Raw genomic sequence first — 25,245 nt, forward strand, 5'->3', positions numbered from 1 at the left:
AGAACATCTAGCTGAAGACAATAAATGAGATATTCATGTTTGAAGTATTGCTGAGTTTTCAACGGAAGTCTAAACAGTAGGCCCAGTGGGACCACTAGTCAAATACCAATAGCGAGGTCTAAGTGTCTTTAAGGTGCTCAGCTGCTATGGTGATGGGGGCCATATAAGCAACTAAGTATATAATTGGTAAGGTCTTAAATGTCCTACATTTTTCTATTTTATAGCATGAACACCAACTAAGAGTAAAATCCATTCTTGCCCTACTGTCTCTCCAAATGTCATTTCTTTCCTTGCCATAAGATGTAGTTTGACTGATATTGGTATTTTAAACAACAGAAAAGCAGACATGGCATCAGCTAAGAAAAGCCTAAAGTGTTAAAGAAACATAATTGGTAATGAGGTGGAGGAATGGAGGTGGGAAGGAAAAACAGTAGCCCTTTTTTCCGGGGCAGCAGGGCTCGGGTGGCGATTTAAAGGGCCCGGGGGCTCCCCGCAGCGGCTGGAGCCCTGGGCCCTTTAAATCACCACTGGAGAAGCCGGTCCAGGCCGGTACGCCGGACCAGACCAGCTTACTTTCACCTCTGGTGTAAGGCCCTATCGAATTCAGGGTCCATTTTGGTCAATTTCATGGTCAAAGGATTTTTAAAATAGTACATTTCATGATTTCTGCTATTTAAATCTGAAATTTCATGGTGTTGTAATTGTAGGGGTCCTGACCCAAAAAGGAGTTTGGGGGGGGGGGGGGGAGGGTCACGGTACTGCTACCTGTACTTCTGCACTGCTGCTGGCGGCGGCGCTGGGCAGCTGGAGGATGGTGGCTGCTGGCTGGGAGCCCAGCTCTGAAGGCAGAGCCGCTGCCAGCAGCGGCAGCCCAGAAGTGAGGATGGCACGGTACGGTATTGCCACCCTTACTTCTGCGCTGCTGCCTGTAGATCCGGGCCCTCAGTCAGCAGCTGCCTCCCTCCAGCCGCCCAGCTCTGAAGGCAGCAGTGCAGAAATAAGGGTGGCATCGTATGGTACTGCCACCCTTACTTCTGGGCTGCTCCTGGTGGGGTGCTGCCTTCAGGGCTGGGCACCAGGCCAACAGCTGCTGCTCTCCAGCCACCCAGCCCTGAAGGCAGCACAGAAGTAAGGGTGACAATACCGCAACCCTCCTAAAATAACCTTGCAACCCCCATGCAACTCCCTTTTGGGTCAGGATCCCCAATTTGAGAAACACTGGTCTCTCCCATGAAATCTGTATAATATAGGGTAAAAGCGTACACACACACACACACACACACACACACACACACACACACTTCAGTGAGGGAGACCAGATTTCATGGTCCGTGGCACGTTTTTCATGGCTGTGAATTTTGTAGGGCCCTAGCTATGCGAGTGCTTCCCCACCAACATCACCACTGCCAACTCAGAGGGAAGAATGTCACCTACTTAGCCGTTAGTGTAATTATCTGCAGTACTGAGGTATTCCTTGGGGGTCTCCAATCCAAGTACTGATTAAACCTAACCCCGCTCATTGCAGCTTACCAGAACTGTGTAATTCACATCTCAAGGTACCACGGTTGCAAATATAAAGGTACAAACCACACTGTTAAATTATAAGAAGCTAGATTCTGTATTTTAACCTGATGGTAGAATTGCGGTGATGGAGAAAATAAACTTCTGGAGTACCAGAAGTCAGATGGAACAACACTGCATTTTTAAATGGATGCTCCGACATTAAAGATGATTCAAACATTGAAAAGAATCACAAGTTAAAAGGGAGCAGATTACTGGTATTTAATAAGGATATTTTGCAATAAATCATGGCTCAACACTTCTACAGTATTATGAATAAATGTGTTATCGAAAACTCCCTGTGATTTTGTGGTGGACGGTGAGGAAGGTCACACACAAAAAAATCAGTGTCTCATAATTAAGGCTAAGATTTTGTCATGGATATTTTTAGTAAAAGTCACAGACCGGTGACGGGCAATAAAGAAAAATTCAGGGAAGCCCGTGACCAGTATGGGACTTTTACTAAAAATATCCATGACAAAATGGGGAGCTCAGCTGCAGGGTCCCCACACCGCCTGCAGAGGCTGGGCAGCTCTGGGGTTCTTCTGCTGCCTGCAGTGGCCGGAGCTCCAGGGGGACCCTCGCTGCTGCCCCTGAACAGCAGCCCCGCCGTCCACGGTGGCCAGGAGCTCAGGGGTACCACCCTGCCACCCATGGCGACCAGGAACTGGGGCTGAATTTACAGAGGTCACTGGAAGTCACGGATTCCATGACCTCTGAAAAAATCTGTAACCTGCATTATGAGTAAGCCACTTGCAAAGTAACCAGAAAGATTTCAATGATCTTTGGTGCACCCCTCTAGCTTTTGTGACAGGAAGGGAGAAAAAAGCAATTCAACATCATTTGCTTATTTTCAAAAACTTTCCCCCCAAGTGGCACATAATGGCTGGGAAATTTACTGTTACAGCAATAAGATTTTAAAAGAATGTTTCATTATACAGTGGGTTTAGCTATTGCTATAATGTGGCAGCTAATACTAGAAGTCAGATATTTTTATAATACTTAGCACTAATATAGGGCTTTTTCATCCATACATCTCACAAAAATAGGTATGCATTATCCCCATTTTGTAGATGAAAAAGCTGAGGCACAGGTGTTAAGGGGATGATTTTCAGAGGTGCTGAGCAACCACAGTTCCCATTCATTTCAATTGTCCCTGAAGTCAATAGGAGATACGGGTACCCACAACCTCTGAAAAATATCAGGCCATGAGTGACTTGCCCAATGTCAACTAAGCATTTCAGTGGTAGAGGTGGCAACAGGACCCAGATATCCCAACTCCCAGTCTTGTGTTCAATCTACTAGTCCACAAGTGTTCAATGTGACAATGGTTCAAACTCTCAGTAAAAAATAATTTTCTTCTGAGGAGAACCTCCGACTCCAAATTTATATTCTGGATTATAAATTGATGTAAAGTGATCAAGAATTTACCAACAAATATTCTCTGGATAGGTGGCATATGTAACATTCCAGTTTGAAATGCAGAGTTCTTTGCTGTAGGCTGATGGCTGAGGTTCCCCTTTACATTTAAAACTCTGGCATTTGCAGGCATTGAAGTCTTTCAGAATACTGCAATAAAGAAACAACAATGTAGTTTTGCAGCTGGAAATGTCACACGTTTAAGCAGGGAGATTGCCAATAAAGGGAAAAGCTTTTATCACACCCTCTTGAGACAGTATTTTGGACTTCACCATATGCATGTGTGACGTTATAATAGTCATCATTTAAACAATCACCCAAGCTCGATCACAGCTTATGGACACCTAAGCAGTCTTGCTTCGAGCTGCACAGCACTATCATGAAAGTAGAGTTTGTGATGATTAATATCATAAATATAAAAGCTCTACAGGCCGGTAATTACACAGCAGTGAATGTGTCTGTTCTTACGGATGATACTGAAACCAACATCAGCCACCAGTTTAGAATAGCACTTTTGAGCATGTTTTTACTATGCTGATTATTCTCACTGCCTGAAACCCCTTCTTCCCCTTCCCAAAGTGTAAATTTAAGACTTGATTATATCTTCTAGAGTTATTATTTAATTGACATTTGGTGCATTCACACCCAATCCAATTATGGCCACAAGCAGAGCACTTATAACCTTCCCAAATGCAATGGGGGGAGGGATAGCTCAGTGGTTTGAGCATTGGCCTGCTAAACCCAGAGTTGTGAGTTTAATCCTTGAGGGGGCCACTTAGGGATCTGGGGCAAAATCAGTACTTGGTCCTGGTAGTGAAGGCAGGGGGCTGGACTCAATGACCTTTCAAGATCCCTTCCAGTTCTAGGAGATGGGATATCTCCATTAATTTATTTTTAATAGTCTTAGGCACAAATTTCAAAAGGTATGACTGTTAGTTTTATTGTTAAAAAACCCAGTTCCAGATGAGTTTTGATATGTAAGCATGGCAGGGATATGCATTATATTTAAATGGCGTGCCTCTCTGAAGTTTGTGAATATAATCATGACTATTCTTCATTTACATAAAAGGATACAGGGCAACACATACAAATATCAACCAGGGAAAGAGGGATTTTTTCCCTTACTGCAATAATAGTACTGCCATAAAAATTCCACATCCTGCAGCAGAAGATATTTAATTAGTGACTGCTCTTGTACTTGTTTTAACAATGCAAGCAACATCTGAAATAAAAGTTAGTATCCTCAGTATCAACAAGGAGTCTGGTGGCACCTTAAAGACTAAGATTTATTTGGGCATAAACTTTCGTGGGTAAAAACCTCACTTCTTCGGATGCATAGGAAAAATGCATCCGAAGAAGTGAGGTTTTTATCCACGAAAGCTTATGCTCAAATAAATCTGTTAGTCTTTAAGGTGCCACCAGACTCCTTGTTGTTTTTGTAGATACAGACTAACACGGCTACCCCCTGATACTTATCCTCAGTATGTGATGCCCAAGCATTATGATGAAGCTTCCACATTAAAATGAATCAAAGCATCTTAATCCTGGCATGCAACACCTTTGTTATTCCACTACTGTTTTCTCTGGAGCAGAGACTGCCATTGGTACTCAACTGCCTGGTCATTTGATGTGGAACTTTTATTCACGTATAGTATAACCCAGGTTCCAGAAGAAAAAGTCCATTGCATCGACCCAAAACTAAATGAAACCACCAAACAGACTGCAACATCTTTTTCAGTTCCTCTTGGTCGTGCTAATCAGAAATTCAAGTACAACCTCCCTGACACCTCAAATTCCCACAAGAAATCCCACATCCTACACCTCTTCAAACCCACATTCAAGACCAGCTTTACAGCATGCCCTGAAAGTCAAGAGATTATGGATATTTTGACAAAAGGGGGCATATGTATGACAAAGCTGAGGGGCCCACAGAGAATGATCTGTTGTCCTATAGGAACCACATTTTTATAAAATAAAGACCTTGATCTCCTTCCTTAATCCTCTTTGTGATCCTGTTAATAAGAGATAGGCAGACAGCTGATAGCCCACTAAGAACAATGGGACTAAGTTAATTATCCCTACCAATAGCCCAATTTAGCAATGCTGAGCGTGATCACTCCCCCTGAACTCAATGGGAGCTGAGGGTGCTTAGCAACTTCCAGGTTCAGGTCGATAAATATCTATAGCTATAGTAAATGTCAAGCATAGATTGAGTTAGAAAATGCAAGTTGCAGAGCTGAACTGTGAGGGTTGAGCAGTGTGCTGCAAACAGAAGGGATTTTGAAAGAACATGAAGTTGTGTCAAGTAACCCTCTATCCTTTCATCACAGTTAGCAGTAACATCATTACTTAATAGTATCATATTCAGCCTTTTGCCCAACACCGGCCATTGTACATTTCTGTATCTTTAAACTCAATTCAGAGAGCCCTATTCATCATCCCAGAAATCTGAATATTAATAACTAAAAAGAAAGCAAAGTTGCTATGTATGTAAATTTGGACACACACAAATATATACTTTAGCACCCCGCATCGGTGCAAAGTTCACTGAAGTCCTGTTTATCAGAACAGATGTAAGACAGCCAGCACAAAAATCGCCATGCTACCCTGCCAATGTTCCACCCCCTAGTATGGACGGTGTACCTACAAAAGACAGAATAGTTTGGCATCTATGGCCAATTCAATTGCTGACTTCTCCTTTGTTGAAATTACTAACAAGGATGCTAGTTTGCACCACTGTGATGGAGGTTTGGTGATTGGGTCATCTGCTCACTAGAAAATGAACGGAGATCAGTAACTCATTTCCCATAAGCCACCTATTCACCTAGTCCAAGATGCACTTAGATTTGAATCCAGACTAGAACTGAAAGGCTCTTTATCCCATAAAGTCCCAGACCCATCCAGTTCCTTGCTACTCTGATTTCTAATTCAAAGTCTGGGGACTATGTGCATCTCTGGGAAAGCATACAAGTGAGCAAAATAAACCAAATTGAGAAAGTGGGTGAAGAAAGAGAAACTGACCTAGGTGTATAAGATAGACAAGAAGGGGCTTGCTCAGTCACGACTATGGTGTTCACAAAACAAAAAGACACACTACACAAAACTTACTAAGTTGCCATGGATTTCTCCTGGAATGTTACGAAAGCCATTCCCAGTGGGCTATCATGAACAGTTTGTTCCTCTTTCAAGTACTCATCCAGAAGCTTATTTGTCACTTGGGTATAGTAATCTATAGCATCTACCTGTTGGAAAATTGATTCCTGTTACATATCAATACCAAATGGCTCAAACATTCATCAAACACAAGCTCCACAAACTGCAGTCCCTCCTCCCATTCCATGGATTACAATTCACATTGTGGTGTGGAATAAAAACAGGAAGTTTTTCTTGACCTATAGTAAGGTACGAGCAAGACCACACTTCAAATGTTCTTGGCAATTCTAGTTGCCACTTGCCAGGAAGGATGTTGCAGAAATTGAAACATACAACGAAAAGGATGCTAAATTCTTTGCATAAATCAGGAAGCTGTCTGTAAGCTTTGCAATTTTTTTGTTGCAGATTTCCATTTGTTCTGGCTAATAACTCAGTGATAGAAACTATCCCTTACCCTTTCACATCCTCTGATTTCACAACAGCAGAATTGACCACATGGCTTTGGGTTGATTCGGACCCGCCTGCCACTCTTCTCATGCAGGTGCGTAAAATAAATCAGACTTTTTTCTGTTTTTTTTCTGGATTAAAAAAAAAATACATATAAGATTTTGCAATGGAACAGTAGATTCATAACAACAAACCTAAGGAGAGTATAATCCTGGGAGAAACAAAAAGTTAGCCCAAGGACTGATAAAGAAACGTCATATGAATAGACGAGACAAGGAATAAACCTACACTCCCTTCTCCCATCCCCAATAAATAAATAAAATCTCCACAAACATTCTGGCTGCCGCTTTTGTGTTGTTCGTACATATAACGGGGTTCTCTTCAGTCCTGTTTTTCACTAAAATAAGAGTTTCTTCAGTAATACTAGTGCTTATTTTCAGAATTATTTCAGAATTACAGTTAATCTAGAATGCCAGCCCAGATCTAATCTAGAACTGCCTAAACTGCACTCTGGACATTCACTATAGATTACCCCGGGTTCATTGTATTTAACAAACTTCTTCCTAAAATACCAAGTACCACCAAGGATTATTATTTTGTGGTGCAGGGCTAGAGTCAAAGTCCTGAACTACGTGCCAGATTTTGGAAAGCTACTTCAAGGACATGGCATTTAAAAACAAAAACAAAAACAAAAACAAAAACACACCAATATGAGTTCTGTTCTTGTTTTCCCATCCAGCTACAAGTTGCAATGGATCCAGCACTGCTTACTCAAGAGTTTTCAGTATACACACGTTTAAATAAAGTTACTTCTCTACCAGACCAGGGCCACCTTAGCAAACCTTTCCACAAAACCAAGGTGTCTGGAGGACAATCTGGCTTTTGTTACTGAGCACCTTCTGTGTGCACCTAGCCTCACCGTGCTGGGAACCAGAGTTCCAAAGTTAATAATTCAAAACTAAGGTTTCATACCTTGACAATCACTATACTGCCTTGTCAAATCACCTAGTCAGGGCAACTCATTCATGTGAGGCGTGTAGCACCTACTGGAGATGGCCCAGTCAGATTCATCTCTGGCATCTACAAGCTTTCTGCTTTTGCCATGTTTTCAATAAAGCTTGACATTGTTTCTATAGCACTATAATAACTATAGCTAGAATATAAACCAGGGTACCTTTCCTTGTGCAAACGGATAAGCCTAGCTACATCATAACACAGCTGGACCTCTAGCACATTACAGGTCGGATATGCAGCACTGGAAAGGAAAAGAGACATCTTAGAAGAGAGTGGACACTACGAAGAATGTCTCATAAGGTTATCACTGATTTCTAATTAACATCAGAATCAATCATTTAGCTCCCAACACAAACTCCTGACAAACAGATATTGGGGAACTGGAAACAGTTGCTGTAATTTAATTTACAGTGATTATGATTAACAGGACACAAGCTGCTCTGCTTTCAAGCAAAGGCCAGGTGAGAGCATGAAAAAAATTAGTGTGAATATGCAGCCACTTCTTTGCAATTAAAATTAAAAACAATTAACTTTTTTTTTCCCCTTTGAAAAGCTGATAATTTGCATTCTATCCTCTTAATCTGACAAAACCAGATTAATAAAATTTTTCCAATTATGGAAATTAGAATACAGGTTTTAAACAGTTTAAAAACAAGGACATGTCTAGTTTGGATAGTTAAAACTGCCACGACATTGCTTTAAACCCCTTTCCCTACACACGCTAGTTCTTGACTTACATGAAGTGGTTTTCTATAGCCTCTTTCTTTGCATTTTTGGGAAGGCCAGTTATAAACAGTGTGCGCCTGACCTGTAGAAGAAAAACATCTCAGTTTCTCACAACCAAAAGGAAGAGAGCCCAAGGGAACATGGGGGGCGGAAACTATGACACAGCACATCAAAATAGCTTTACTAAATAAACAAACAGAATAGAAAACAGAAGACCAGCTTCTGACTTCAGTGGGTGTTGCATCCACTTACAACAGCACTGAATTTGGCCCTATACTGGCAACAGGCCAAAACAAAATCTCAGGTGTGTTTTTACTCCTCTTGTGATTTACTCTACCTGGTCTTTCTGGCTGTGATTAGAACCTATTATATTAGAGTGTTTACCTTTTATGGATTCCTTCACATCTATTGACATTTTGGCAGGGTGGGAAAGTATTTTTGTATTTGATTTTTCAACATTTTCCCCTTTCAAACGTGCTGCATATTTCTCCGAGTAAATGAACTTACTGTGTTTTCCTCTTTATACTTGATGTACGTGGTGTGACGTCTCATGAAGACAACAGTCAAAATCAGGTAAATAACAGCAAAAACAGTGTGCAACCAAAGAAGATTGTTGCTGTGGAACAAAACATTTAAGACTATTAGAAATGAATGGAATTTAGAGCCATATCTGCATAAATATTAAAATGCTATTAAGAATAAAACAGTTCATCAGGCATTAGGGTAGGAAAACTGGTCTCTGATTGTTTGATGGGTTGTTTTGCCCATGCAGGTATCTGGTCTAACCATATGACTTACCAGCCCATCATATAAAAATAGTAGCTCTCCAAGGAATGCAACTATTCTAGGAGCGCCACATTTTTTGGGGAGCCTTTGAACATATGCCTGCTTGTCCAGCTGTGTAGAGGCACACTTTGCCACACAGTTGATTTACAGACAATTTTTCTGTAGATATTACAATTCACTGCACTAAGTAACTAGCTGAATTCTCCATGGGCCCAATCCTTACCCAAATCTAAAACATGATTTTGGTTGGCCAGAAGAATTAAGAGACACAACTGACCATTTGAGGAAAGATGAGTGAAATGGAATGAACTGAAAAAATAATATACATATCTAATGTAACAGCCTATGCAACCTTAACTCTGCTGAACTCCGTTACCTTCTGTGTTTGTCAGCCTCTCTTTCAAAACTTACATAACAAAATGTGTATTGTCAACAATCTGCTTATCTGTAATAGGACCAATAATTAAAATATGGTTTCAAAGCCTCTATTTGAAAACGGATAAGACAGAAGATTTTTATACTTTAAACTGTTTTAAATACCCATTTACTAAGTATGTTACTAAAAAAATATAACAAGTTGTCAATTACAGTAGCTGGGCTTTTTAGGAATGGGATTTTTTTTTTAAGAGGAGATCAATACATAATAGAATTATGTTTGTATTTAGTCATCCAACTATTTTTATGGCATTTCTTCAAATGCATGACTGATTTTAATAGTCTTGTCAAGAGACAGAGGCACATAAGTTTAGTGTAAGAAAGAATTTTAATCAATTAAACCATACATTGTATTAAAGCTGTGAGATCAAAACAATACTGACAAGTATAGTTTCTTCTAGTGTGGAAATTTCTGCCAACAACATTGCTACATCAACATCTATTATTCAACGGAAGCATGTGGTCTAGTAAAAGCAGATTGTAGAAACCAGGACTCCAGGTTCTCTTCCCCGCACCATAACTGTCTTGCTGTGTAGCCTCAAGTGAGTCGCATAACTTCTGTTTCAGTTTACACACCCATAAAATAGCAATAAATAATAATACCATCACCAAGCATGTTGTAAAATTTTATATTTTTAAGACTAAGGTAAGCCTCAGAAATGCATAATATTTCCAGCAAATATAAAATACCATCTAATACTTTCCAACATTTACTTACCCAGTTTGTAAATTTGCTATAGTTGTTCTCCCAAAACTATAAGGATCTTTATCTAAAAAAAAGGACAAAATACATGGTATATTTATCTGGTGCAGCATTCATATGAAAAGTGTAAGGAAATAAAATATAAAACACTTCAAAAATAAATTTATGTTTATTGTTAATGTTCATCACATTTAATGTTAATAAATATTCCAAATAAGACAGATACTTAATGCTGGCCTAACCATGGTTTTATTTTAAAATTTAGTAAAACAAGAAGATACTGCATTCAGCCTGCAAAGGGAAACAGCAGCTGATTTTTTAACATTTGGACGCTGGATAGCTATAGGTTTGCAAAAAAAAGCTGGTAGGGGACTAGTCCAATTTCCCACCTTTAATTATGTTTTATCTCAAATATTTGTTCAAATTACAGAACTATTATTTCCACAACTGTACTGACAGCATCGCTAATCATGATAACAAGGAAGTAGACAATCCAAAGAAACACTGGTCTATCAGGGAAAAGAGAAAAAAGAGTAATAGTATTTCTGGAAAAACAAAAATACAACCCATGACTAAGGCTCCGTGTTTGTCACAGAAATCAAGGATTCCATGACGTTCCATGACTTCTGCAGCAGCCCGGGAGCCACCTGAGCAGCTTGGGCAGCCCCTGGGCCAGTCACAGTGGCTGCTGCTGGGGCAGTCTCGGGCCCCCCAGCCATCCAGCAACAGGAGTCTGGGGGCGGGGGGCCTCAGAGCTGAGGATTGGGGTGCGAGGTGGTGCTTACCTTAGGGAAGCTCCCTCCAAGGACAACAGGAACTCCCCTCCTCCTAGCTGGGGGGAAGGGATAGCTCAGTGGTTTGAGCATGGCCTGCTAAACACAGGGTTGTGAGTTCAATCCTTGAAGGGGCCACCTAGGGATCTGGGGCAAAATCAGTACTTGGTCCTGCTAGTGAAGGCAGGGGGCTGGACTTAATGACCTTTCAAGGTCCCTTCCAGTTCTAGAAGATAGGATATCTCCATTTATTTATTTATTAGCTCCACGTGCTGCCTCCACCTGCAGGCACTGCTCCCGCAGCTCTCATTGGCTGCGGTTCCTAATCAATGGGAGCTGCAGAACCGGGGCTGTGGAGTGGAGACAGCATGTGGAGCTAGGGTCACCGCTTCCCAGGAGCTGGGTATGGAGCCTGCCTCAGTCCCATCAACCCGCACCCTCCCCCCTGGGCTGCATCTTTGTGCCCCTCAGGGCCACCACCCCTCCCCGAGCTGCTCCCCACCTCCAAGTTTTAGCCAGGGGTATATATTAAAAGGTCATGGACAGGTCACATTTTTGTTTACTGCCTGTGACTTATCCATGACTTTTACTAAAAATACCCATGACTAAAATGTAGCCTAACCCATGACCTTCCACCACAGGTTGGATAAAATACTTAATTACATCACAAGGTTGGCTACTCTCTAAACCACCAGAGCAAAAAGCACCATGAACATACAAAAGTGACAAATTTAGTATAGTGTAGTATGCTACACATTGTGGCTACTCAGAACCTAATGCAGCAGCATGACCAGAACTTGATCCTCCTAGTCCAGAAAGAACAGGCCCCCTGCCACTTGAGCTAAAAGAGAATCTCTGTCAGCAGTAGAGTGTCTATGACACAGTTGAGCAGTTCCAATTCTACCCAATGGAGAGCAGTAGTGCGTGCGTGCACACACACATACACACCCACACACCCCAGCCAGCATATTACAATATGTTTATTGAGGCATACAAACATAGAATTGCTACACCAGAACAGGGAAATAAACCATGTAGTCTGTCATCCTATTTCTGACAGTGGCCTTTGTCAGATGTATCTAGCTGCATAGTATTACACTACAGACTGGGGGACTACGTTTATCAAGTTTATCACAATAGGAGGTATCCTGAGAGCTCTGACAGTAACACAGAATACACCCCTCTCTTCAGGAGATGAAAAGCTTTTCTTACCAAGTAAGTCACCTGAAAGATTGACAGGCAATATGATACAAACAGACAAAATGCTGACAGCAACCAGCAGGCAAATGATGTGGCGCTGAAAGGCGAGGTAGTGCATGGCATCATCACCACATTTGTCACGAATCTCTTCATCGCTGCACCATAGACAAAAAGGCAGCAGGTCAGTCTGGATGCTTTACCAGTTGGATTGTGCTTATAAATACTGACTTCTAAATAAGCCCTATAACTTGTACCTTCTACTAAACTCTGAGAAATGAAAGACCAACTTGGGATGGTTTATTAAAATAAATGTGAGAAACTAGGTAGGTGAGGTAATATCTTACAGCACATACCTTCCATCAATACAAGTTGGTCCAATACAAGATGTTACCTCACCTACCTTGTCTGTCTCATATCATGGACCAACACACAATCACTAATGAGAGGTTATTCTGAAATCCAAATAGGCACTTACAGCAACATTCACATGTACATCTTCATCAACTGAATACACAGCAAAAGACACAGAGTACTAGAAAAATGCTTTGTGCCACCAAAGGGGAAGAAGGGTTTTATTTTGACTGCCTTCTACTGACCCATCTGGGGTATGAAATACATAAAGAATTAAACCAGGTCAGCAAAATTCTATTCCTTTGGGCTGGCAATATTTTTGACAAGTAAAATTCTCATTATCAGCCTGGAAAAAGATGAGTAAATATATTTTGCACCTGTGTTGCTTTTCCATGGCAGTTTTGCAAGACTGAATTAAACGTAGATCTGCTGTAGGAGCCCCATCCCAGATATTAAGAAGTACACTCCGCCCCAGGGAAGACTGAGGAGGAAGGTGACTACATGTTAGTCTTGGACCCACTCCCAACCAATTAAGGAAAGGCACTGAAGGGCTTTGCAAGAAACCACATCTATTGTCAGGAGGACAAAAATCAGTCCAACATGGGTTCTTGGGAGGGGGAGAATAAATTGGAAAAATGGAGGACAGCATGGAAAAGGAGTCCCAGAGAATTCCCTATTACCTACCCTCAACAATTTCCTTAAAAAAAAAAAAAATCTGTTTATTCAAATAGGACAAAAAATCATGATTTCCTAGGCAGATAGGTACTAAGAACCAATATCAAATCTTGAATATTCAACTACTGAGAAACTGTTCTGGGGATAGACTCATTCCCTCTTTACTGAAGCACCAATTCTGCAAGGAGAACCCTGTGGGCAGACCTCCATGCCCGCTTAGAGCCCCACTGGCTTTCCTGGGAGTCTGCTTACATGGTTCTCTTTGAAGAATGGGAGCTTACAATCCTAGACCCACCTCATGCTCTCAGACTTCAAAGGGAGCCAGTTTGGGCTCATATACTGTCAGTTCTATCCCTATGTATTATGCCTCGATACAGTCTATCACTTTCCATCTTTGAAACTGTCTCCCTATTTTAAAAATATATACACATCAAAAAAAGTAAACCATGGCTCACTGTTTCTGCTTCATGTACTTACTGCATTCGAAAGGCAGATGTCATCCAGGAACAAAACCCCTAGAAAAAAAGAGGAAGTATGTTAGCTTCTAAATGTTGATTTCTTCCAAGAGATAATAGTGTCTGCAATTTTTACAACTAATAGGAGTGTTTCATATAAACTAATCTCTTACTAGGTTAAAAAAAGAGCTACTAAATGGGTCTTGATAATTTCAGGGCATCATATTCAATTTATGGTCTATAAACACAGAGAACATATGCTTTAAACTCATCCCAATAATCAATTTACAATTAGCAAAACATTAGAAAGTCCAAGGGATGAATATTCAAGTAATTAAAGAAGTGCAAAATCTTAGCTGTGATTGTAAGACAAATATATAGGTTTTAGTCCCAATCCTGTTCCCATTAAATTCAATTCAGGATCAAGCCCCATAAGTAGAACTGGATTTAACTAGTAGTTTCAGAACGAAAACAAAAGAAATTTGAAGACCTTTCAATGGTCCCTCACAATTTTAAATAAAATCCACATGGAAGAGTCCTATATAATTTAATAGGGATGAAGCCAGTATTTTGAAGACTTCAATTGTAACCATCTATGAAGAAGGTAATAGAAAATTACATCTTTCATATAAGACTGTGAACCATCCTTTAGAATTTTATAGCAGAGATATAATTCTCTATTAAATTCTATATTAGGGTTCAAAAAGCTACAGAAAAAAAGTTATTTTTATTAAGTTCCCTAGGCCTTTTCCATAATAGAATACTCCCAAGCTAGAGAAATATGTCTTTATTTATCAATTTAAATGATAAAGTTTCTCCAGAGCTGAAGAAGGATTTAAAATAAAACATATTAAAGAGCAATCTTCAGGTAACAGCAAGATGCTCATCTGCAATTAAGCAGATGGATCTTTAAAACAACATTAATTGGACAGCACTTCCATAGTTTGATTCTGTAGCCAAACATAGGATGACTAAGGCACTTTGAATCAGAGCCATTTAAAGAGTCCCTCAAAATCAACGGCTGTGGATGAGGCCAACTAAAATTTGGCCTAAGAGTTGTTTTCCTTCTCTGTCCAGTTTCTCCACTAATTATATATGGCCTTATTACATGATTTTCCCATATGTGCCCCAATTTCCCGTTCTGTAAAACGTGGATAACACCACCAGGTATGTTGAGATAATTAGTAGGCAATATTTGCCAAGTGCTTTGAACATAAAAAATACTGTGTACGTGTAAATTAGTATTTTATTTCTTCAAAATATTAAGACTATTATCCCTCTCTCAAAAATAAAAAAAATATTTTTAAGTGACAACAGGATGTTGGTTTATAACAGTGTTTATCGAGGGCGGGAAACAAGATGCCATAAAGCCATCAAAGGTTCCAGTATAAGCACACCTTTCATGATGTGTTACTGCGTCCTAAGTTGAAGTTGTAGAGATTGCCTCTGAGCAGAGTCGAGTTATCTATGCTAGGTGCAAGACTGAATTATGGCAGATTCCATTGTACCTGCATGTTTTTACATACATACATACATACACCAAAACGCTTCATGTGTCTAATTCAAATACTGACACTGTCATATTCAGGATCATGTATCGACGAGGAAAAAGACAATGGGCGGTATCTTGATTCACTAAAACACAAAAAGAGTCATTTAAGTGACTATGGAAATGCTGCAGTTAATCACTAGCTCTTAAACTAGCTTTTACAATTCTCAAGTCACCATGTGAGGCAACTTGAATACAAAGTTGTATTTTTCCCCCAATATTGCAGTATACAGAATTATACTTAATTACAAAAGCGTGTCCTTTTATTCAGCATAAATAAAAGAGCATGTAACTGAACAAAAAAAAAAAAAAGGATAGAATACTTCCTGGGACACTAATGTTAATACAATTTTAAAAACGGATAGTCTGGAACCTGGTAGGACCAATTCTGCAGGCTTCATCCCTGCACAGCCTCAGGTTACAACTTTATCAGAGTTCCTCCTGCATTCTGCTCCTCAGCTCAGACCTGTACTGCAACATTACAAAAGCTAATCTTCTCTCCTTTACCCCACAACAGTTTCAGCTTCTTAGCTCAGACCCCCCCTGCAGCATTACAATAATTCCTCTGATTCACCTCTCTCCCAGGGCTCTACCTCCCAGCTCACTTCTGTCCTGTAGCATTGCAAAGCGCCATTAGAGAGTCTGTGGTCTTTGATGAAATGGGAAGTTACTGTTTTCAGTTTGTTCTTGAAAAACAAAATTATTTCATAACACATAAAACACACATGCCCTTCCTTCAGACAAATGCATCAGTGCTCAAGTTTAACCCCACTTTCCAAGAATAGTTAGATCACTAGCTTCTACGTGTCCTAAGATGACATCAAGAAATTTAAAATCATAGGCTCAATCTAGCTTCCGTTAAAATCAGTGCCAAAACTCTCATTGACTTCAACGAAAGCAGAATCAGGTCCTTTGACTGTAAACAATAAATTGAGCCATGACAAGTTCTGTGGAGAGCTGCATCCTCTATATCAACATGGGAAGATCTTGGGTTTGAAGCCAGCTAAATGTAGTAGCTCACATTCTTACACTGTATTTCTGTAGCAGAAGCACTAAGAAGTGTGCAGATACATGTCAACAGATTAGAGCAGCCTATTGCTTTTTCTTCTTCCTGACACTTCCTTCAACCATGAGAACTGAGAAAGTCTTAATGACAACTGTAAACACACAGCTTTATTTACTGACAGTGTCCTACAGTGAGAGACTGTTGGAAGGAGAGGTGTGTTTCACACAGTAAAGTCAGGAGAGAATTTTAAACAGGAAAGTAAGTAAAGAAAAAATACATGATTACAATATCACCTTATTTATGCAAAGTTCAGTTACCTAAAATCCCATTTCTCTTACTTAATTCTATATCCACCAAGTGGTTTCAACAAAGGAACTTGGCTGTGCATCATTTTACCTTTCAGTTTCCGACATCAAGGCAAGGCGACCATAGTCCCAGAATCGCTTCCTTATAATGGAAAACGCTAATATTAAAATCTAGAAAATAGAAATAAAAATCATTGATTTCAATTTTGAAACTGAAAATACCTTTCTTAGAAACATAGACTTTACTGTATCGGATTAAGCCAGTGGTCCATCAAAGCTGGTATCCCATCTCTGGGACTAACCCGTACTGTGTAAGACATCCAGTGGCCACAATGCCACAAACTAGTTTGTTTGGGACTACAGAGTCAGCAGGCCTAGAACTCCAGTCCTCCTGCTCTCATAACACAGGCCTGAAGTTTTAGCTAAAGAAAAATTTCTTAACTAGACTTGTATTAATGTTTATGACAGACTAGGAACAGTACTGATACAATCCAGTGGCAGGCAGTAGCATGCATACACATTAATCAGTATGTTACAACTAAATGTTTCAGAAGAAGCTAAAACTTTCATAATGGACCATTACTATTATTTAACAGTGCCCAAATGTATGATGAATGCTTCATAATGGCAAGTTTTACAGTGATGCAGACAGTTGTGGTGGGAGCAAGTCCTTGTGCAGGTAAAGCTTGAAATCTGCTTACATCCCCCTCAGTGTAGATAACTACAATCATTATTATGGCTCATAAAAGCCATCACCAAGGCCTTTTTTAAATCCTGCCCTTAAATTAACTCCTTTGTAGCAAGACAAACAATTAGGACCATGCAAGTTAGAAAACAAGCCATATTTCATAGATTTACAGAGAACTTTTTGAAAAAACAACTCTGAGAAGAAATCAGATAGGAGATGGAGTCCTTATTAAAAGAAGTCTGCAAACATCTCTGTCACAAACAGAGGAACACAGGAGTTGTCAGATGAGTTCAGGTCATTGGACCTTCAAGTCTGGCATCCAGAGGCAAATAAGTGATAGCTGGAGAAAGGCAAAAATGCTCCACAATGTGCCTGGCTCACTGTGCAACGTTGTTCATGGAGGGAGAAGATACCTCCCTGTGCTCTATGGAAAGCAGCCCGAAAGCAAAGACTCAATGTTTTAAAAGTCAAGTGTCAGTATGAAGTACAACTGTACCCAAACAATGGCCAGCACAGAATTCTACATGGTGGCTCACAGTCACCTTCCTCTTTAATAAGGACTACAAGTCCAGGATTAAGTACTTCAGATCTAAACTGGCACCCAGGCACAGCATTGCACATTGGACTGTGCCTCCATACTGAAAATGAAGATGGCCACTAGCTGTTTCACCGTGTTTTATTTTATTTTAAACAAGTTAGGGGGGTCCTCTGGGTTCCTAGAGAATTGCCAGCACGGCCTTCAGATGAGCAAAGTTTGGACTACTCTTCAGTATAGTTTCCTAAACTCGGTAGTTGGATGATTCCTTGATTCTCACTTTACTACTAGGAACCTCAATTACCAAGTCTGTTTGCTGGTTTTAAATTTATTTTCCTGGTGGCTTAAAACTATGTTTATTTAAGATATTGTAGCCAAATTCATCCCTGGTGTATATCTTTAGCCTTCACTGCAGTTTCATCAGGGATGGATTTGATCCTCTGTGTTCAACACACTGGCTATTAACTTTCACTGGAAAACTTGTTCCCAAACAAACCTCCAGAAATAATAGCGTTAAAATCCCTTATAATGCTGCTTATTTCTTATCAGGGGCTCTTAAATGAAACTCAGCATGCAGTCAGCAAAAGTTATGCTCCTACTTTGGAGGAGGTGAAAGGACAACAGTGTTTTATGTCAATCCTAAGGAGCTCTTTATTGATGTTCTAATCTACTTTGCCACTTTCCAAAGGGGATCTGGAGCTCTCCTTCTTGGTTGGGGACAGGCTAGTATTGTGTCTTTTCAAGCGTCAATAATCTTAGCTTGGGAGAGGGGGTGTGTGCAGCCTGCCACAAAGTGATACAGGTCAAGCATTAAGAACTGTAGCCACTGACCCCCATCATCCTTGACCAGATTAGCCCAACAGAAATATGGTGAGGACAAAGTAGGTAGCAGCTTTTGGTCAGTGGACAGGGATGCTAGAGAGTGGACCTTGCACCCACAAGTTTCTGCCTCAGCCCCATCCTCCTCTACTTCCAACAGTCATCTTACCTGAGAAATATTTATAAATATTAGACATACCATTACAATTGATTAATGAAAGAAGTCACAGCCAGTGTGGAGTGATATAAATCACTTATTTTTAATCCACTTATTTAAAACAGGGTGAGGTTTTGTAAGACTAAATTTGGAAATTTTTGCCATTGCAATTTTAGATTAAAATGCATAATAAATTGAATTGCAACACTGGTTGGTTTGTTTTTAAAATGCTACTACTGGTAAGGTATCATATTTGAGTTCTACAAAACTGCTATAAACAAAAAACAAAATATTGAAAGTTAAGGCCCAGATTTTGCAAATATTTAAGCAGGAACATAATTTTACTCATATGAATTAGTCTCACTGATTTCCAGTGGAATTATTCACATGCTTAAGGTTAAGCATGTACATAACTGTTTGTGGCATAAGGGGCTAATATTTTATTTTTATTAAAAACTTTTTAGTGGCATAACATCAGGCACTTCAAAACTCCTTCAGTGTTAACAATAAAAGGTTATTTAGACTTCTAATACATTCAAAATGTTATTGTGAAAAATACAACAACATTTTCAAAAATATTTTGGCACCTATGGGCAACATTTTCAAAAGCACCCCAGTGACTTAGGACAAGTCCCATCGACTTCACACTGCAAACCCTAATGGAGAAGTGCAGCCTGGTCGAAGCATTTAAGCTTTCTTGAATAGAGGAAGTTCAATAGATTGGAAGATGGTGCTGGTTAGCAAATAGCCTACAGCAATGGTCTCCAACCTTTTTACACCCAAGATCACTTTTTGAATTTAAGGGCAACCCAGGATCTACCCCGCCCCTTCCCCAAGGCCCCACCCCTTCCCCAAAGCCCCGCCCCACTCACTCCATCATTCCCTCCTCCGTTGCTTGTACTCCTCCACCCTCACTCGCTTTCACTGGGCTGGGGTAGGGGGTTGGGGTTCGGGAGGGGGTGCGGGCTCTGGGCTAGCGCCGAGGGGTTTGCAGTGTGGGAGGGGGCTCTGGGCTAAGCCTGGGGCAGGGGGTTAGGGTGCAGAAGGGGGTGAGGGGTGCAAGCTCTGGGAGGGAGTTTGTGTGCAGGAGAGGGCTCTGGGCTGCAGCAAAGTGTTGGGGTGTAGGAGGGGATAGAGGGTGCTGGCTCTGGGACGGGGCTCAGGGCTGGGGCAAAATGTTGGTGCAGGAGGGGTTGCAGGGTTCTGGCTCTGGGGGGGGGGGGGGGGTCGGGGCGGGGGCAGGGGGTTGGGGTTCAGGAAAGGGTTTGGGTGCTGGCTCCAGGAGGGTGCTGGGGGTTGGGGTGCGGCCTCCTGCCAGGCAGCACTTACCTTGGGTGTCTCCAGGTTGGCGGCGCAGCAAGGCTAAAGCAGGCTCCCTGCCTGCCCCAGCCCCACGCCGCTCCCAGAAGGGAGCAACACGCCCCTGACACCCCTGGGGACAGGGGCACGTGGCTCCGCATGCTGCCCCTCTGCAAGCACCACCGCCGCAGCTCCCATTGGCCATAGCTCCATGTTCCTGGCGAATGGGAGCTGCGGGGGTGGTGCTTGCAGGCAGGAGCAGCACGCAGAGGGAGACTCCGGCCCCAGGGCCATGCTGGCCGCTTCCAGGAGTGGCATGGGGCAGGGAGCCTGCCTTACCGGGAGCCACGCTGCACCACCAGAGATTGCAATCGACTAGGAGATCCTCTAGGATCAACCAGTCGATCGCGATCGACCAGTTGGTGACCACTGACCTACAGGGTATTGCAATCAACTTTTTGTTTCAATTTTGTGCTGTTCTCATAGTAAGGTTGGCAATGAGGCCCTGGGTGTCACTTTTTCAGCACAGATGAGCATTTTAAGTATATTTCTTAACAGAAAAAAAGAAAAAAAAATCTTTAGGTAAATTCTGAAATTCTGCTAACAATTAGGAAACTAGTTAAACAGGGACAAAATATCCACTTTAGCAATTTAAAAGCTATAAAATAAGAAGAAAGTAAAAAATAGCAATCAGTAAATAAGCTATGATTTAAATTAAATCATATGTAGATGTTCAAGGAAATTTCTTCCCAATTGTATTTTAGACCTCTCTTTGAAATTCTAGCACCATGCCTTGTCATCTTGTTCCTCCTTCTTCCAGTCCAGATTGTTCTGTACATCGTTTTCTCCACTGCTTTATACACTCTAATTTGAAGGGTCTAAAGTGATAGAATTTCCACCTTCTGCTTCCTTTAGGAGACTATTTCACCATCTAATAGATCTCACCATTAGGAAGTTTTTCCTCAATATAGTAACAGTATTCAGCATTAGCTTTCGTTTCTTGAGAAATCTTCAAATGCCAGCTGACCCTCACATCCCATAAGAATGACCAATAGGGAGGAAGGATGTTCTTGTGGCTAAGGCACAGAACCAGTAGCCTACGGTGTTATTCCAGTACTACCATTGACTCAGTGCATAACCGTGGCAAGTCCCTTAGCTCCTCTGTGCCTACCCATCAGAATCCCATCACATGGATATTGTGAAGCTTAATTCATTAATACTTGTGAAGTGCTTTGGAGTTCCCTGATGAAAGGTGGTTTAGAAGAGCAAAAAGCAGGACATATGAAACTTATGAGGCCAGCTTGCAGTCCTGTCTCTCTAGCAACCTCCTAAAATATTTCTGTTCTAAAGATTCTGGAAAACAAATCCCTCTTTCCTAAATCCCCATCAGACAGCGAGAGTATTCTACACAACACTGAGCTTCTGGACAGGCCAGAAGTATTACAGCTGCAAGAGTTAAGAAGAAAGCTTACCAAAAAGCACGTAACATCAAGCAGCAGAACAGTAGGGATTCCACCAAAAGTTACTCCTTGGAGCACAGTACTGCCCTGTGCAGTGCTGTAGCAGTAAGTCTTATCTGTGTCGTCAGATCCATTTCTATTCCTGAAGTAGGCAAGACGGGAATGTCCAACATCCAGAAACAGGAAAGGAAACATCTCGTGTCTCCCCTGAAAAAGGAAGTGAGCAATCACATTACCAGCCTGCCTAATGGGTCAGGAGACTCATATTTGTGAAATGTGCAAACAAAACAAGCATCCAAATTGGAAACATCCCAGTGCAGAAAGATTCAAAAGAAAGTGTCCTCATACAGAATGAATATTTTACCATCATCCCCAACCACCATTGAGAAAAGATTTCGCAATAACGCCACTGAGCAGCATCTGTTACCAAAATATTCTTTGGTGCAGGATTTCTATCCATGTACTCTGAACATCTAACAAAACATAGGCCTCTTAGAGACCAGGCATCAAAGCGCAAATGCTTAAAATACAAGTGCAATCTAAGGAAGGTTGCATGAGACCAATGTGTAAACTCTGCTATTCTCCCATCTAGAATATTAAAACTACTAAGTATTTGAGCTTTGATTCCTGGTTCTTGGAGTGACATAAGAAGTTAGCTATTCCAATGATCTATGATGATTTGAAGGACTTTGTCTCCTGTTGAGGGCTCGTGGACATATGAGATTGTGAATATTAGACTTATCAAATGTAAAGACCTTGGAACTTAATAAAACTGACTATAAATTCCACAAAAAGCGACAAAACAAACCTATAACAGACATGTTGTGAGGTTTAATCAATGTTTTTAAAGAAGTTAGAGATTGTTGTCTGACAGGGTAAAGTGTTAAATATGCGATATCTAACAAGAAAGAACTGTGCATGTTTCCGAGTTCTCTACTTTTGTTCAATTATTAATTAAACTGCTCAGTTAACTTAGCAACATCTGGAAAATGGCAAAATTCTTCCAGTCATACAAAGGTGTCTTTACAAGTGGAAGAAATTGCTCACTTACTTCTGGGTTTGCTGTTTTTAAAGTTTCTTTTCAAATCTTCTAAACTTGATTCCCAGTAGCTCTCAATTACTTGGAATAAAAGAACATCATATGAAAGGTGTCTGTAAATCACAAATCCATAGGGAGAATACACCCTAGAGAGCTCAATTTCTTGGGAGCAAAGATTGCAAGTCTCTGAACCTGTGCTGAGGACGGTGACATCCAGTACATCCGATTGCAAGCATATACTTCTCACAAAAGTATTTCCCAGATTTGACAAAGAAAACACTGCTCTGGATGCTGAAAGAAACAAACAGAAATTATTCTTTCCCCTCCCTTTCCTTTTCTTTGTTTAGTGCTGGTGAAAGGTCCTGGCTTAACAATCTTGGAGAAGACTTCAGTCTTCTCTATAGAGCAAATACAGCATGAGCAGAGGCAATGCAAGCTTCCTCTCCTGTCTTAGCTATATGCTTCACCCCTGGCCTGAAGGGAACGTTCTTTGGGATGTTACCCATTATGCTGATTTTTTAAAAATGTGCAACAGTGTCCACTAGAGGTCCTTGATGGGGACCTCCAAATTCATTGCATATAGTCCCTTTCATAACCTTCAACTTGTAATGATTTTTAGGTCACTACAAACTGGTCTGAATTTATACTGGTGGCCAAAAGGTGAAAAGCTCTATAGCACATTATCAATACCCAGAGCCTCCCAGTACCCCCTTATTATAACTTTAAACAACAGTACTACCGCCTGACCCATGAGCTACAGATGGTCTGCAAGATAGTGTCATGCAGATAGTAAAATGTACAGCATTTCAGAACAAGTGACCTTTAGGTCCTACTTCTATTAATTCTCTATTGGAGTTTGTAGGCCCTCAGTCCATCACAGTGCAGTGATATCTTCAACAGAGAGAGATGTGATTACCTCTGTTCCAGATCATCAAATACATAAATGTTGTCTTGAGTAGCCTTAAAAATTCAAGTAAGGGTGTAACACTGTCATGGCATAGGAAAAAGGCCGGATTGATTTAAGTGATCAAAGTGATTTACATCACTAATTTTAATCATGATTTAAATCAGCAAGTCAGAAACCTTAAATAATCAGTTTTAACACTGTTTTGCATTTGTAGTTTTTAGTTATTTTTCTAAAGAAAGGCTGATTTTAATTGGTTGGTAACCATTAAATCATGTTGATTTGCAACTAAATATAGCCTTTACACCACATTACATACCACTTTTTTACTAACCAGAAAGATACACTATATCTATACACATTTATTTAAACAGCTATATAGCTTAATGCATTTATTCAGATTTTTAATTTTTACATTATTTTACATTTTAAATTATGTTTAAAAAATGGTAAGGTAGCCATCTAGCTGGTCTCATCACAGGAAACATAGGTTTTCTGCCATGAGATTGTCCATGCTCCTACAAATTGGGATTTGATGCTTGACAGAAGGAAGTTAAGAGCATTTTTTAAATTTATTTTGGGAATGGGTGCTACGGCAACTGTGAAGACTATCTGTCTAAATTAAAATACAATACTAGGTCTCGTCACAGATGGCAACCACACTGGAAAACTTGCCTGTTTGGAAGCAGTAGCTAGCAGGAAGACCGATGGAGATGGCAAATATAATGGCATCTCCCACAGGGATTCCATTGAGGTACTGCTGCACCATATTTTCACTGGGAATCTCTGCTGGGTCTGCTGATCTGTCAGACCCTGAGTCCACTGGGTTCTAGAGAGAGAAAGGGCTGGCAGCAGCAGCTCTGAAGTACTTCTCTGGAGAGCTGCAGGGTTTTTGCACCTTTTGCTAGCTTCTCCAGTCCTGCCTGCCTCCTTTTGTGCCCAGGCAAGGCAATCCCATCAGGAATGGGCTACTGAGATAGTTCCTACACCTTGCCCAGCAAAATCAGCCTCTCCTTTCCTACCCCAGGAAGCGGGGGCTGAGACAACTCCACACAACCTGCACAGGGGAAAACTGCCCTTTGACCATGGAGCTGGGTGAGCTCCAAAGGACACTCTCTCTAAGGGGCGCGGAGCAGGAGACACAGACCTTTCCTTTTGTCTCTGGCGTTCTCGGCCTAACTCTCTGCCCGAAGCCTGTCAGGGCACCAGCTACTCCAACGCCTCAGCAGGGAAAGCAAAGCCGAGGGGACAATCTCCCCAAAAGGCAAACAGCCTCAGTCGTGGCTGGGGATTTGATGGACAGTTCCGGAGCTGAATGGCTCGCCAGCAATTGGAAATAGAAGGCTGGAGTCTTCCTCTGAAAAGCTGGAGCAGGGAGGGCTGGAGAGGCCTCCTGCCAACCTCTGTGGAGACAGAAAACTGGAGGGAACTGCAGGGGGCGGGCATTCCCCTGCAGCTGGTGACTGACAGGGCTGGCTCTACTGCAAGTAGGCCTAAGCACTTAAGCCCCAGTGAATTGTGGGAGAACTTGTCTGTCGTTTCTGGGCACAGGGTGTATTGTGGGGAGGCACTGGGGAACTACTAGCACTCGAGGGGAGCTAGCCTGGGTCCACACTACAGAGTGGTCATATATAGGGTTACCATACGTCCAGATTTTCCCGGACATGTCCGGCTTTTGGGGGCTCAAATCCCCGTCCGGGGGGAAATCCCCAAAAGCCGGGCATGTCCGGGAAAATCGGGAGGGCTCGGCCCGGGCCTCTTTGGCCGGGGCCGGGGGCATGGTGCCG

General features: G+C 41.3%; 1 protein-coding gene across 2 annotated transcripts in view; it reads right to left on the minus strand.

Moving 5' to 3' along the window:
• The window catches only part of TMEM63A (transmembrane protein 63A), a 40,330-nt gene that overhangs the window by 12,646 nt on the left and 2,439 nt on the right, over nucleotides 1-25,245 (minus strand). Inside the window, exons 1-14 of one of the 2 annotated variants that reach the window (XM_034764699.1) lie at nucleotides 24,606-24,749; nucleotides 22,567-22,845; nucleotides 21,528-21,722; nucleotides 16,649-16,728; nucleotides 15,272-15,332; nucleotides 13,720-13,757; nucleotides 12,229-12,371; nucleotides 10,259-10,310; nucleotides 8,827-8,935; nucleotides 8,331-8,401; nucleotides 7,754-7,834; nucleotides 6,587-6,710; nucleotides 6,088-6,221; nucleotides 2,992-3,129 (exon numbers count right to left, since the gene is read on the minus strand). In XM_034764699.1, coding sequence (XP_034620590.1) covers nucleotides 2,992-3,129; nucleotides 6,088-6,221; nucleotides 6,587-6,710; nucleotides 7,754-7,834; nucleotides 8,331-8,401; nucleotides 8,827-8,935; nucleotides 10,259-10,310; nucleotides 12,229-12,371; nucleotides 13,720-13,757; nucleotides 15,272-15,332; nucleotides 16,649-16,728; nucleotides 21,528-21,710 — 1,214 coding nt within the window. In that variant the 5' untranslated portion in view covers nucleotides 21,711-21,722; nucleotides 22,567-22,845; nucleotides 24,606-24,749. Of the gene's footprint in view, nucleotides 1-2,991; nucleotides 3,130-6,087; nucleotides 6,222-6,586; nucleotides 6,711-7,753; nucleotides 7,835-8,330; nucleotides 8,402-8,826; nucleotides 8,936-10,258; nucleotides 10,311-12,228; nucleotides 12,372-13,719; nucleotides 13,758-15,271; nucleotides 15,333-16,648; nucleotides 16,729-21,527; nucleotides 21,723-22,566; nucleotides 22,846-24,605; nucleotides 24,750-25,245 lie in introns of those variants that run through there. The other variant, XM_034764698.1, reaches the window with a different exon arrangement.

This window comes from Trachemys scripta, chromosome 3 (assembly GCF_013100865.1).
Source record: "Trachemys scripta elegans isolate TJP31775 chromosome 3, CAS_Tse_1.0, whole genome shotgun sequence".
Taxonomy (NCBI): Eukaryota; Metazoa; Chordata; order Testudines; family Emydidae; genus Trachemys; species Trachemys scripta.